At 39.6% G+C, this 13,659-nt stretch overlaps 1 protein-coding gene across 10 annotated transcripts in view; it reads left to right on the top strand.

The window, feature by feature from the left end:
• Positions 1–13,659, top strand: part of CFAP70 (cilia and flagella associated protein 70) — a 137,769-nt gene that overhangs the window by 104,402 nt on the left and 19,708 nt on the right. For 9 of the 10 annotated variants that reach the window (XM_070490088.1, XM_070490093.1, XM_070490078.1 and 6 more), the window contains 2 exons: positions 3,949–4,107; positions 12,684–12,805. In XM_070490088.1, coding sequence (XP_070346189.1) covers positions 3,949–4,107; positions 12,684–12,805 — 281 coding nt within the window. Of the gene's footprint in view, positions 1–3,948; positions 4,108–5,866; positions 5,922–12,683; positions 12,806–13,659 lie in introns of all 10 variants that reach the window. The other variant, XR_011495666.1, reaches the window with a different exon arrangement.

The following is a 13,659-nucleotide window of genomic DNA, read 5'->3' as shown; positions in this document are numbered from 1 at the left end:
ATATCCTGTTGATTGATGGTATTGTTGGGTTTAACTATGTACTTAATGATTTTCTGCATGCTGGATCTGTCCATTTCTGGTAGAGGGGTGTTGAAGTCCCCAACAATATTAGTAGACTCATCTGTTTATCCTTGCAGTTCTATCAGTTTTTGCTTCACATGGTTCGACACTCTTTTGTTAGGTACATACACATTAAGGATTGTTATGTCCTCTTGGAGAATTGACTCCTTTATCATTATGTAATGCCTCTCTTTATCCTCATAACTTTCCTTGCTCTGAAGTGTGTTCTGTGTGAAATTAATATAGCTACTCCTGCTTTCTTTTGATTAATGTTAGCATGGTATTTGTTTCCCCATCCATTAACTTTTAATTTATATGTGTCTTTATATTTAAAGTGGGTTTCTAGTATACAACATATAACTAAGTCTTGTTTTTTGATCTATTCTGACCATCTCTGTCTTTAACTGGTGCATTTACACCATTGACATTCAAAGTGATTATTCATATAGATGGATTAATATATGCCATATTTGTTACTGTTTTCTAATTTTTGCCCTTGTTCTTTGTTCCTGTTTTTGTCTTCCAGTCTTTTTCTGTCTACTGTAGTTTTTATTGGGGTATAATTGACATATAATATGTTAGTTTCAGTTGTATAACATAATTTGATATTTGTATATATTGTGAAATGATCACCACAATAAGTCTAGTTAACATCCATCACCACACATAGTTACAATTTTTTTCTTGTGATGAGAACTTTTAAGATCTATTCTCTTAGCAACTTTCAAATATACAACAGAGTATTATTAACTATAGTCATGCTGTACATTACATTCCCATGACATTTATTTTGTAGCTGGAAGTTTGTACCTTTTGACCACCTTTACCCATTTCATGCACCCCCTAACCCTCCAGCTCTGGAAATGCAATTTACCACTAGAATAGCTAAAATTAAAAAGATTGATAATATCAAGTTATGGCAAGGATGTAGAGTAGCTGTCACTCTCAAACATTTCTGGTGGGAATGCCAAATGGTACAACCACTTGGAAAAACTGACAGTTTAAAAATAAAGTTAAACATACATGTGCCAGCAGTTTCACTCTTGAGTATTTACCCAAGAAAAATGGAAACATATATCCTTGCAAAGGCTTGTACACAAATGTTAACAGATTTACTTATAGTAGGCAAAATCTGGAAACAACCCAACTGCCTATCAGTAGGCGAACAGATACTAAATTTTCTTTTATCCACACAATCAAAAACCACTCAGCAATAAAAAGAAACAAATTACTGGGGTTGGTCCCATGGCACAGCAATTAAGTTCACACGTTCCACTTCAGTAGCCCGGGGTTCGCCAGTTCGGATCCCGGGTGCGGACATGGCACCACTTGGCAAGCCATGCTGTGGCAGGTGTCCCACCTATAAAGTAGAGGAAGATGGGCATGGATGTTAGCTCAGGACCAGTCTTCCTCAGCAAAAAGAGGAGGATTGGCAGCAGATGTTAGCTCAGGGCTAATCTTCCTCAAAAAAAAAAAAAGAAAAAAACCAAATTACTGATACAGGAGCCAGCCTGGTGGTATAGTGGTTAAGTTTGTGTACTCCGCTTCAGTGGCCCCGGATTTGTGGGTTTGGATGTCGGGCACAGACTTACACACTGCTCATCAAGCCATGCTATAGCAGCGTCCTACATACAAAAAAAAAAAAAAAATAGTGGAAGATTGGCACAGATGTTAGCTCAGTGACAATCTTCCTCAAGCAAAAAGAGGAGGATTGACAACAGATGTTAGCTCAGGGCCAGTCTTCTTCACACACACAAAAAATTACTGATACAACATGGATGAATCTCAAAAACAGTATGCTAAGTGAATAAGCCTGATGTAAAAGAGTACATACTGTATGATTCCATTTAAATTAAATTCTGGAAAAGGCAAAACTAATCTATATTGACAGAAAGCAGATCAGTGGTTGCCTTGGGCTAGAGGTTGGGGATTAACTACAATGAGCATGAGGCAGATTTTGGGGGTTTAGAAATCTTTTGCATCTTGATTGTAATAATGACTACATAAGTTATAAATTTGTTAGAATTCATTGAATTATATACTTAAAAGGGAATACTTTAGTGGCCAGCCTCATGGCCTAGTGGTTAAGTTTGGCTTGTCCTGCTTTGGCAGCCCAGGTTTGGATCCTGGGTGCAGACCTACACCACTCATCAGCCATGCTGTGGTGGCGACCTACACGCAAAATAGAAGATTGGCACAGATGTTAGCTCAGGGCAAATCTTCCTCAGCTAAAAAAAAAAATAAGGGGGGAAGGGGGAACACTTTATTATATGTAAATTATACCTCAGAAAAGCTGAATATTCACAGTGTTTTTCCATTAAGATCATCACTGGGGCCGGCCGGGTGGCACAGTGGTTAAGTTTGCACATTCCACTTCTCGGTGGCCCAGGGTTTGCTGGTTCGCATGCTGGGTGCGGACATGGCACTGCTTAGCAAAAGCCATGCTGTGGTAGGCGTCCCACATATAAAGTAGAGGAAGATGGGCATGGATGTTAGCTCAGGGCCAGTCTTCCTCAGCAAAAAGAGGAGGATTGGCAGCAGATGTTAGCTCAGGGCTAATCTTCCTCAAAAAAAAAAAAAAATCATCACTTAACTCCTCAATGATCAGTCTGCTGTATTTAACCACTTTCTCCTTCCTGAAATACATGTTGGATTGTCTCCTACATCTTCAACAGTTTGGGTTTCTTTCTTTTTTTTTTTTAAATATTTTATTTTTTCCTTTTTCTCCCCAAAGCCCCCCAGTACATAGTTGTGTATTCTTCGTTGTGGGTTCTTCTAGTTGTGGCATGTGGGACGCTGCCTCAGCGTGGTCTGATGCGCTGTGCCATGTCCGCGCCCAGGATTCGAACCGACGAAACACTGGGCCGCCTGCAGCGGAGCGTGCGAACTTAACCACTCGGCCACGGGGCCAGCCCCCAGTTTGGGTTTCTTTTGTTAACTTCTTTTTCTTGTCACACTCATTAGATGTAATCATTTCCCAATAATACAGTCTTACTTTCTAAGAGCTCACCTACCCTCACAGTCTCCATTTCACTACTTATAACTCTCAAATTCAAATAGTTAGCTCACTACTTCCATGCTTTTGCCAATGGCACGCCCCCAGTCTTAAATGCCCCTCCCTCTCTGCCTGTCCAATTTCTACCTATTTTTCAAAGCCATATCTTTTGCTCTAGCCAAGAATGACCTCTTCCAATTCAGAAGCAGCTAGCACTGATCATTTCCTGGCTGGCGTTGATTTTTATTTTTATTCGTCAAGGATTTGTTTATTTGAGAAGCATGATGGCATGTTTAAGAGGGTCAGCAAATTATTTAACTTCTCTGTGACTCACATTGTTTAAAGGAGCATAGTAAATAAAATATTTCATAGTGTTGTGAAAAATAAATGAGATTATGCATTAAAGTCCTTAGCACAATACCTGGTATACAGTCATGCTCAGATATAGCTGTTACTGCTGCTGCTACTATTATTATCATTATTGTTATTATTATTGTTATTGTTAAGCACTGAGATAAGGTGAATAAAATTCCTGTCCTTCAGGGGTTTTAATACTATTTAAAAATATATTAAACTTCTCAACTGGATTCTTGAGATTCTAGGTTTAGCAACTAACTTTTATAATAGGTGTCTGTTTGGCATTATCATGACTAGGGATAGGAGCAGGATTGGACTGGGGGCCATAGAGACAGAAGCTGTGCTATCAGTTTAGCTTGTACTCTTTAAATTTTTCAGAAATATAAAGAGCCTGCAAAACAAGTCTGTCCTGCAATATTTAGGGAATATATTTCTTATGCTTTGAAAATTAATTATATTTTACCTTCTGTAATAAGCTTTTAATATCCAATGTAGAAATATTTTATTTTTTTCTCATTAAAATTTAATCTATTTAGGACCAGGAGCTCCGTTATCCGTTCTAGATGAATTTCTGGAAGAATCCTCCAAACTGCAGTCTGATTCACGAGAACCTCTTTTGTCTATACAATCACAGGATCCAACTATCAGCCAAAAACTATCTAACATACTTCTCAAGGAGATACCAGCAAAAAAAGGTAATTAGGAATAAAGATTTCCACTTTAAAAAAGGATGTAAACAAACTAGACAAGGATGAAAACGCCTTTGATTACAAAACGGTGATCTTGATTGAAGTTGATTCGTTTATCAGTGATATTGCCTAAGTTCCTTCATATGAGGCTAGACTCTGAAATCCAAACTCAGTAATGCAACTCTTTCAATAAGCAAGGATTTATATTAGCTCAGAGAAGTAGCCAACTACAGACCTATGATTTTCTAACAATGATTCTTCATTTTTAGAATATCTACAGATTGTGTTCCACGTTCAGGAAGATCTGAATACTTTAAAAAACCCTTTTGTTTGGTTATGACTTGCATTTGGACCCACCAGTAGACTAACCTTGAGAAGTTTTGAGATCTCCTCTTTGGGGACCATTGCTATGGAACAATCTGTTGCTTTGCAGATTATAATCTCTCTCGTATATTACATTAGAATACTCTCCCAGCTACATTAGTGTGTCTGAGCTTCTGACATTTTTTCCTTTACATTTAATCGTCTATTCTTTTTTCTTTAAGTAGTTTTATTGGGATTATAATGGATTATACCATTGTGTAATTTGGGGTGTACATTATTGTTTATCAACTCCTGAATACTCTTCATCATGCTCACTCCCAGCAGTCTAATTTTTATCCATCACCATACATATGTGCCCCTTTGTCCCTTTCGCCCACCCCCCAATCCCCTTCTCCTCTGGTAACCACTAACCTGTTCTCTTCATCCATGTATTTTTTATCTTCCACATATGAGTGAAATCATGCAGTATTTGTCTTTGTCTGTCTGATTTATTTCGCTTAACATCACACCCCTCAAGGTCCATCCATGTTGTTGCAAATGGGATGATTTTGTCTTTTTTATGGCTGAATAGTATTTTATTGTGTATATATGTACCACATCTTCTTTATCCATTCATCTGTAGAAGGGCACTTGGGTTGCTTCCACATCTTGGCTATTGTGAATAATGCTGCAATGAACACAGGGGTGCATAAATCTGTTTGGATCATTGATTTTGAGTTCTTTGGATAAATACCCAGTAGTGGGATGGCTGGGTCATATGGTAGTTCTATTTTTAATTTTTTGAGAAATCTCCATACTGTTTTCCATAGTGGCTGCACCAGTTTGCATTCCCACCAGGAGTGTATAAGTGTTCCCTTTTCTCCATATTCTCTCCAACATTTGTTATTTTTTGTCTTGGTAATTATAGCCATTCTGACTGGTGTAAGGTGATCTCATTGTAGTTTTGATTTGCATCTCCCTAATAATTAGTGATGTCAAGCATCATTTCATGTGTCTGTTGCCCATCTGTGTATCTCCTTGGAGTAATGTGTGTTCATATCCTCTGCCCATTTTTTGATTGGGTTGTCTGGGGTTTTTTTTTTGTTGAGTTTGTATGAGTTCTTTATATATTTTGGAGATCAACCCCTTGTCTGATAAATGATTTGCAAATATTTTCTCCCAGTTGATGGGTTGTCCTTCCATTTTGTTCATGATTTCCTTTGCTTTGCAGAATCTTTTTAGTCTGATGTAGTCCCATTTGTTAACTTTTTCTTTTGTTTTCTTTGCCTGAGTAGACATGGTGTTTGAAAAGATGTTGCTAAGATCAATGTCAAAGAGTGTACTGCCTATATTTTCTTCCAAGAGTTTTAAGGTTTCAGGTCTTACATTCAAATCTTTAATCCATTTTGAGTTAATTTTTGTGTATGGCGAAAGATAATGGTCTACTTTCATTCTTTTGCAGGTGGCTGTCCAGTTTTCCCAACACCATTTATTGAAGAGACATTCCTTTCTCCATTGTATGTTCTTGGCTCCTTTGTCAAAGATTAACTGTCCATAGATGTGTGGTTTTATTTCTGGGCTTTCAATTCTGATCCATTGGATCTGTTGGTCTGTTTTTGTGCCAGCACTAGTGTTTTGATTACTATAGCTTTCTAGTATGTTTTGACGTCAGGGATTGTCATGCCTCCAGCTTTGTTCTTTTTTCTCAGGATTGCTTTGGCTATTTGGGGTCTTTTGTTGTTCCACATACATTTTTGGATTCTTTGTTCTATTTCTGTGAAGAAAGTCATTGGGATTCTGATTGGGATAGCATTGAATCTGTAGATTGCTTTGGGTAGTATTTTAACTATGTTAACTATTTTAACTATATTAAAATGTTATTTAACTATTTATTAACATATATTTAATATGTTTATTATATGTCAAATATATATTAAATATGTATTATATTTATATTAAATGTTTTATATTATATCTATGAATGTATTAAATATATATTAAATATATATTTAATGTGTTAACATATATTTTAAAATGTTAGCATTTTAAATATGTTTATTCTTCCAACCCATGAACATGGAAAATCTTTCAATTTCTTTATGTCTTTTTCAATTTCTTTCAATAATGTCTTAGAGTTTTCAGTGCATAGGTCATTCACCTCTTTGGTTAAGTTTATTCCTAGGTACTTTATTTTTTTAGTTGCGATTGCAAATGGAATTCTATTTTTGAGTTCTCTTTCTGCAAGTTCATTATTGGAGTATAGAAAAGCAACTGATTTTTGTAAGGTGGCTCTGTACCCTGCAACTTTACTGTAGTTGTTAATTATTTATATTAGTTTTCCAATGGATTTTTTTGGGTGTTCTATATATAAGATCATGTCGTCTGCAAACAGCGAGAGTTTCACTTCTTCACTGCCTGTTTGGATTCCTTTTATTCCTTTCTCTTGCCTAATTGCTCTGGCCAAAACCTCCAGTACTATGTTGAATAAGAGTGGTGATAGAGGGCATCCTTTTCTCATTCCTGTTTTCATGGGGATGGTGCTCAGTTTTTGCCCATTGAGTATGATGTTGGCTGTGGGTTTGTCATATATGGCCTTTATTATGTTGAGGTAATTTCCTTCTACCCCCATTTTTGTTAAGACTTTTTATCATAAATGGCTGTTGGATCTTGTCAAATGCTTTCTCTGCATCTATTGAGATGATCATGTGGTTTTTATTCCTCAGTTTGTTGATGTGGTGTATCACGTTGATTGATTTGCGGATGTTGAACCATCCCTGTGTCCGTGGTATGAATCCCACTTGATCATGGTGTATGATCCTTTTGATGAATTGCTGAATTTGGGTCACCAAAATTTTGTTGAGAATTTTTGCATCTATGTTCATCAGTGATATTGGCCTGTAGCTCTCCTTTTTTGTGCTGTCCTTGTCAGGCTTTGGTATCAGAGTGATGTTGGCCTCGTAGAATATGTTAGGAAGTGTTCCATCCTCCCTAATTTTTTTGGAATAGCTTGCAAATGGTAGGTATTAAATCCTCTCTGAAAGTTTGGTAGAATTCCCCAGGAAAGCCATCTGGTCCTGGGGTTTTATTCTTTGGGATGCTATTGATGGCTGTTTCAATCTCTTTCCTTGTGATTGGTCTGTTCAAATTGTCTGCTGCTTCTTGAGTGAGCTTTGGGAGATTGTAGGAGTCCAAGAATTTATCCATTTCCTCTAGGTTATCCATTCTGTTGGCATATAGTTTTTCGTAGTATTCTCTTATAATCCATTGTATTTCTGCAGAGTCTGTTGTTATTTCTCCTCTTTCATTTCTGATTTTGTTTATTTGAGCTTTCTCCCTTTTTTTCTTTGTAAGACTGGCTAGGGGTTTGTCAATTTTATTTATCTTCTCAAAGAACCAGCTCTTTGTTTCATTGATCCTTTCTACTGCCTTTTTTGTTTCAATAGCATTTATTTCTACACTGACTTTTATTATTTCTCTCCTTCTGCTGACTTTGGGCTTTGTTTGTTCTTCTTTCTCTAATTCAGTTAGGTGTAATTTGAGATTGCTTATTTGGGATTTTTCTTGTTTGTTAAGGTGTGCCTGTATTGCGATGAATTTCCCTCTTTAATATAGATTTTGCTGCATTCCGTATGAGTTGGTATGCCATGTTATCATTTTCATTTGTCTCCAGATATTTTTTATTTCTTCTTTAATTTCTTCAATGGTCCGTTGCTTCTTCAATAGCATACTGTTTAGTTTCCACATCTTTGTCCCTTTCTCAGCTTTTTTCTTGTAATTAATTTCTAGCTTTATAGCATTATGATCAGAGAAGATGTTTGTTATCATTTCTATTTTTTAAAATTTATAGAGGCTCGCCTTGTTTCCCAACATATGGTCTCTCCTTGAGAATGTTCTGTGCGCACTTGAGAAGAATGTGTGTTCTGCTGTTTTTGGATGGAGTTTTCTATATATGTCTATTAAGTCCAACTGTTTTAGCTTTTCGTTTAGATCCACTGTTTCTTTGTTGATTTTCTGTCTGGATGATCTGTCCATTGATGTGAGTGGGGTGTTGAGGTCCCCTACTATTATTGTGTTATTTTTGTTATCTTCTTTTAGGTTTGTTAATAGTTGCTTTATGAACTTTGGTGGTCCTGTGTTGGGTGCATAGATATTTATAAGCGTTATTTCTTCTTGATGAAGTGTCCCTCTGATCATTATATATTGGCCCTCTATGTCTCTCTTTACCCGCCTTATCTTGAAGTCTGTTTTGTCTAAGTAGTGCGACACCTGTTTTCTTTTGCTTGCTGTTTGCTTGGAGTATTGTCTTCCACCCCTTCACTCTGATCATATGTTTGTCCTTGGAACTGAGGTGTGTTTCCTGGAGGCAAAAAATTGTTGGATCTTGTTCTTTAATCCATTTTGCCACTCCGTGTCTCTTTATGGGAGAGTTCAATCTGTTTACATCGAGGGTCAGTATTGATGCATGAGAGCTTAATGCTGTCATTCTGTTGCTCGTTTTCCGGTTTTCCTGTGTTTCCTTTGTTTCTTGTCCTGTGTGATTTAGCCTACCCATTCACTTCTGCAATTTCTTTATGCTGGGTTTCTTAGGTTTTTCCTTACTTGTTTTGTGTCTCTCTTCTGTTTTTTAATTTAGTGGCTACCCTGAAGTTTGTATTCAGAATCTCGTGTATAACAGTCCATTTTCTGGTGGTCTCTTACTTCCTTAGCCTAGGCTGTTTCAGTCCCTTTCCTCCTCCCCTCCTAAATTATTATTTTCATCTCTTATTCCAACCTGTGTTGTGAGTTTGTGGTTAGAGTGATAAGATTGTCTTTGCTTTGGTGATTTACTTCCCTTTATCCTAATGCTATAGTTGAATATTTGCTCTCCTATTCCAATTCTATCTGTCTCCCTACTCTGTGTTTTGTGGCCCCTTTCTCCCTTTTTTTCTTTTTTCAGGTATGAGAGCCTTCTTGAGGATTTCTTGTAGTGAAGGTCTTGTGACTACGAATTCCCTTAGCTTTTGTTTGTCTGGAAAAGATTTAATTTCTCCCTCATATCTCAAGGATATTTTTGCTGGATAGAGTTTTCTTTGCTGAAGATTTTTATCCTTTAAAGTTTTGCATATGTCACTACAATCTCTCCTAGCTTATAAGGTTTCTGTAGAGAAACCTGCTGAATGTTTGATAGGCGTTCCTGTGTAGGTTATTTTCTTCTGCCTTGCTGCCCTGAGAATGCTTTCTTTGTCGTTCATTTTTGCCATTTTTACTGCTATATGCCTTGCAGTAGGTCTTTTTACGTTGATAAATCTAGGAGATCTGAAAACTTCCTCCACACATATTTCTCTCTCAATCCCAAGCTTTGGGATGTTCTCTTCTATTATTTTGTTGAGCACGCTTTCTGTTCCATTTTCCTTTTCCATGCCCTCAGGAATACTGATTATTCTTAAGTAGCATTTTCTCATTGAGTCAGCTATTTCTCAGAGATCCTCTTCAGTTTTTTTAATTCTTAGTTCTCTTTCTTCCTCTGTCTGGAGCCATTCTGCCTGTCTATCTTCGATTATGCTAATTTGCTCCTCTATGGTGTCTACACGGTCATTCAGGGAATCCGTATTCTGTCTTATCTGATCCATTGTATTTTTCATCTGTAGTATTTGTGATTGATTCTTCTTTATAGTTTCAATCTCTTTTGTGAAGTAACTCCAGAGCTCGTTGACTTGTTTCTCTATATTTCCCTTTATCTCATTGAGCATTTTGATGATAGCTGTTTTGAAGTCATCTTCACTTAGTTTATCTATTTCCAATTCCTTAGGACATACTTGTGTGTTTTTATTGTTTTCCTTTTGGACTGGAGCTCTTATAAATTGCTGGATGGTAGAGGAGCAGTTTTTGTGCATGATGCTATTTTTCGGTAGCAGTTACAGCCTGTCGTCACTAGATGGGGGTCAAGAGCCACGCATTCTTAGCCCTCCACCTTCAGCCACCATGGTGGCAGGCAGCACGGGTTGCCGGAGGAGGGGCACTTTCTCATGCACAGCGACCTCAATTCGGATCAACTCACTCTCTGGTCTCCTGGGGCCCTGGCTTGCTGGGGTTTCCCCACGTGAAAGCTGTCCCCCATTAGAGGGTTTCCACTGCACGGGCAGTGGGAGTTCTCAATGATCCCTTGATGTGCAGCCCCTCCCCCACTCTTTCCCTCGCCCCTGGCAGCAATCCCAGTCTCTAGGGGAGCCTCCTGAGGCAGCGGCCATAGTCTTTAGGAGAGGGAGCGAAGTGAGCGAAGTTCCCTCTTACCCTGTCCCAGCTCCTCTGCGGGGGGCTCCAGCCTCTCCACGCTCAGTCGTGTGGCTGCCATGACTCTCCGAGGATTCCTGTGCTTTTAGGTTATTTTCTGTTGGAATATGGTTACTCTTTTTTGTTGTATGTTGGAGGGGAGAGAGTCCCGGGCAAGCTCACTCCACCATGACACTGACATCACTCCCTAATATTTTTTTCTTTATCATTAACTTTTGCCATTTTTACCATTAAATGCCTTGAAGAAGGTCTTTTAGCATTGATGAAGTTGGGCATTCTATTAGCTTCATTTATTTCTAAATCCTGAACCACCCCCACGTTTGGGAAGTTCTCAGAAATTATTTTGTTGAACAAGCTCTCTGCTCCTTTATCCCTCTCTTCTCCCTCTGGATTACCTATAATCCTTATGTTGCTTTTCCTTATTGAGTCAGATATTTCTCAAAGAATTCCTTCATTTCTTAAAAACCTTGGTTCTGTCTCCTCCTCCACCTATAGAATTTCTACATTTTTATCCTCTAGAAGACTAATTCTTTCCTCCATAAGATCTGTTCTATTTCTTAATGATTCTAGATTATTTTTATTTCATTATTTTTTTTTCATATCCAGAATTCCTGCTTGATTTTTTTTCATAGTTTCAATCTCTTAGGTGAAGAGATTCATTTTACTGCTGAGCTTCTTGAATTGTCTTTCTATGTTTTCTTGTAAGTCATTGAGTTTCCTTATGACAGGTATTTTGAATTCTCTGTCACTTAGGTTGTAAATTTCTGTGTCTTCAGGGTTGGTTTCTGGAGAATTGTCATTTTGTTTCTGGTCTGAATTGTTGCTGCAGTTTCTTATGGTGCTTGATGAACTAATCTTTTGTCCAGGCATTTGTGGTATTCTTAGGTCAGAGATTCCACCTGTTACCCCTAGGGGGAAGCAGGAGCAGAGTTTCTGGCCCCACCCTGTCTGCTGGAGGCTGTGGGTCTATTATGGGTGCTTGCCCTAGCCTGGGGTGTGTTCAGGTGCTTGTGTGGACTGTGCTTGGTGGGCGGGGCTTCCTTGCTGGACAGAGCTAAGGCCACTCTTTGGTGCCTCAGGGGCACTATGAACTCTCCCACCCCACCAGGAAAGTGATCACCAGCAGGCTAAAAGGTACCGCTGCCTCTTCCCACAGCTGCCCAGGACACGTTCCCTCTTTGGGGGCTCAGCAGCACTATGAGTGCTTGTGCATGCAGGCCTGGGCTGTGTTTGCCCCAGTGTATAGATCTGTTGCGGTCTCTCCTTGAGGTGCACAGGGCTGCTGTGCTTGGCAGGTGGGGCTTTCTCTCTGGGACCCAGGCTAGGGCCATTCCTTGGCACTGCAGGGGCACAATGAACTCCCCTTCCCCACCAGGAAGGTGAACCCCAGCAGGCTCAAGGTTGTGGCACCACTTCCCACAGCCTCCCAGGACACATTCCCTCTTTCAGGGCTCAGCAGCACTATGAGTGCTCACTTGAGCCAGGGGTGTGCTTGCCCTATTGTGTAGATTTGCTGTGGTCTCATTTGCAGTCCATGGGGCCACTGTGCTTGGTGGGCAGGGCTTCCTTGCTGGGTCCCAGGCTAGGGTTGCTCCTTGGTGGCACAGGGGCCTGGTGGGCTCCTCCTCCTCACCAGGAGAGCAACAGTGATCACGAGTGCAGGCAGGGGTTACCACCGCCTCCTCCTACAGTCGCCCCAGTGCTTGTTCCCACTTTTGGGGTGCTTGCACATCAGGCTGAAAAGCAATTTGTGTGTGCACAGGGCTACTTGGGGAGAACAGGACATGCTCACCTATCTCTTCCACTTCCTGGGGGACCAGTCCGTCCACCTTCAGATGTATAGCTGCATGTGTCTCTCAGTTGTCCTCTTGTGCTTTGTGGGCTTCCTCCATTGATCAGTGAATGTCCATGTAGTTGTAGTTCAAAAGAGGGGGAGACAAAGGAAACAGCTCACTCTGCCATGTTGCTAATGTCAATCCTCTAATCGTCTATTCTTATAATATTTTCAGAAACATCCAAATGTCAAGATTCATCGACTTTTCTGCATCCCACCACTTATGGTATTTCCCAAACTCCTACTACCATCTTCATGGAAACCATACGCTTCTTGATGAAGGTCAATGCTGTGCAGGTCAGAATATTTGGAAAAGAGCAAACAGATGGAAAGATTTTAGTGAACTACTTATTCTATCCATAGTGCTATCTTTGCAAGCTTAAATATGTATGATGCAGGCACCAGCCCTGTGGCCAAGTGGTTAAGTTCACATGCTCTGCTTCGGTGGCCTGGGGTTTTGCTGTTTTGGATCCTGGGCACGGACATGGCACCACTCATCAGGCCATGCTGAGGTGGTGTCCCACATAGCATAACTAGAGGCACTTACAACTAGAGTATACAGCTATATACTGGAGGGCTTTGGGGAGAAGAAGAAAAAAAATATATGTATGAGGCAGAAATCAAATATGCTTTTGCGAGCACACCATAGGCCCAATGGGATGAACATCCAAATATGAATCATTCTCTGCAGAGAGCATCAAAAGACTTCATTGCAAGCATACTCCCTCTAGAATACCATCAGAAGCAAAATCAGACTCTAAGTCATATGTAGCCTGATGCCACTTTATTACAGGAACTTATATGAGTGTTGGGGGTTCATAGGAGCCTAATTGTGCCCTTCTTCCCTTCTAGGTTCTGAGCCAATTGGAAACAGATACACAGTGCTATATGGGGGCATAAATATATTAAATTTTTTTATTGGTAATACTGGGCTAGAGATGTGGTTGGTTCCAGATTTGACTTACCCATGCAGTCACAGGTGGAACAGCTGGAGAATTGCAGCCTCCTTCCTCTCAGAGAAGAAGAGCATCCTGTGAGGTCTACCTACCATATGGGAAACAAAAATATATCCATGAAGCAAGAAGTAGGAAAGAGAGAAAGATCCAGGAGCCAAGAGAGTTTGCCCTGCAGAGTGCACGCTCCACTTGAGG

This window comes from Equus asinus, chromosome 2 (assembly GCF_041296235.1).
Source record: "Equus asinus isolate D_3611 breed Donkey chromosome 2, EquAss-T2T_v2, whole genome shotgun sequence".
Lineage (NCBI taxonomy): Eukaryota > Metazoa > Chordata > Mammalia > Perissodactyla > Equidae > Equus > Equus asinus.
This window is presented reverse-complemented; position numbering and strand designations above follow the sequence as displayed.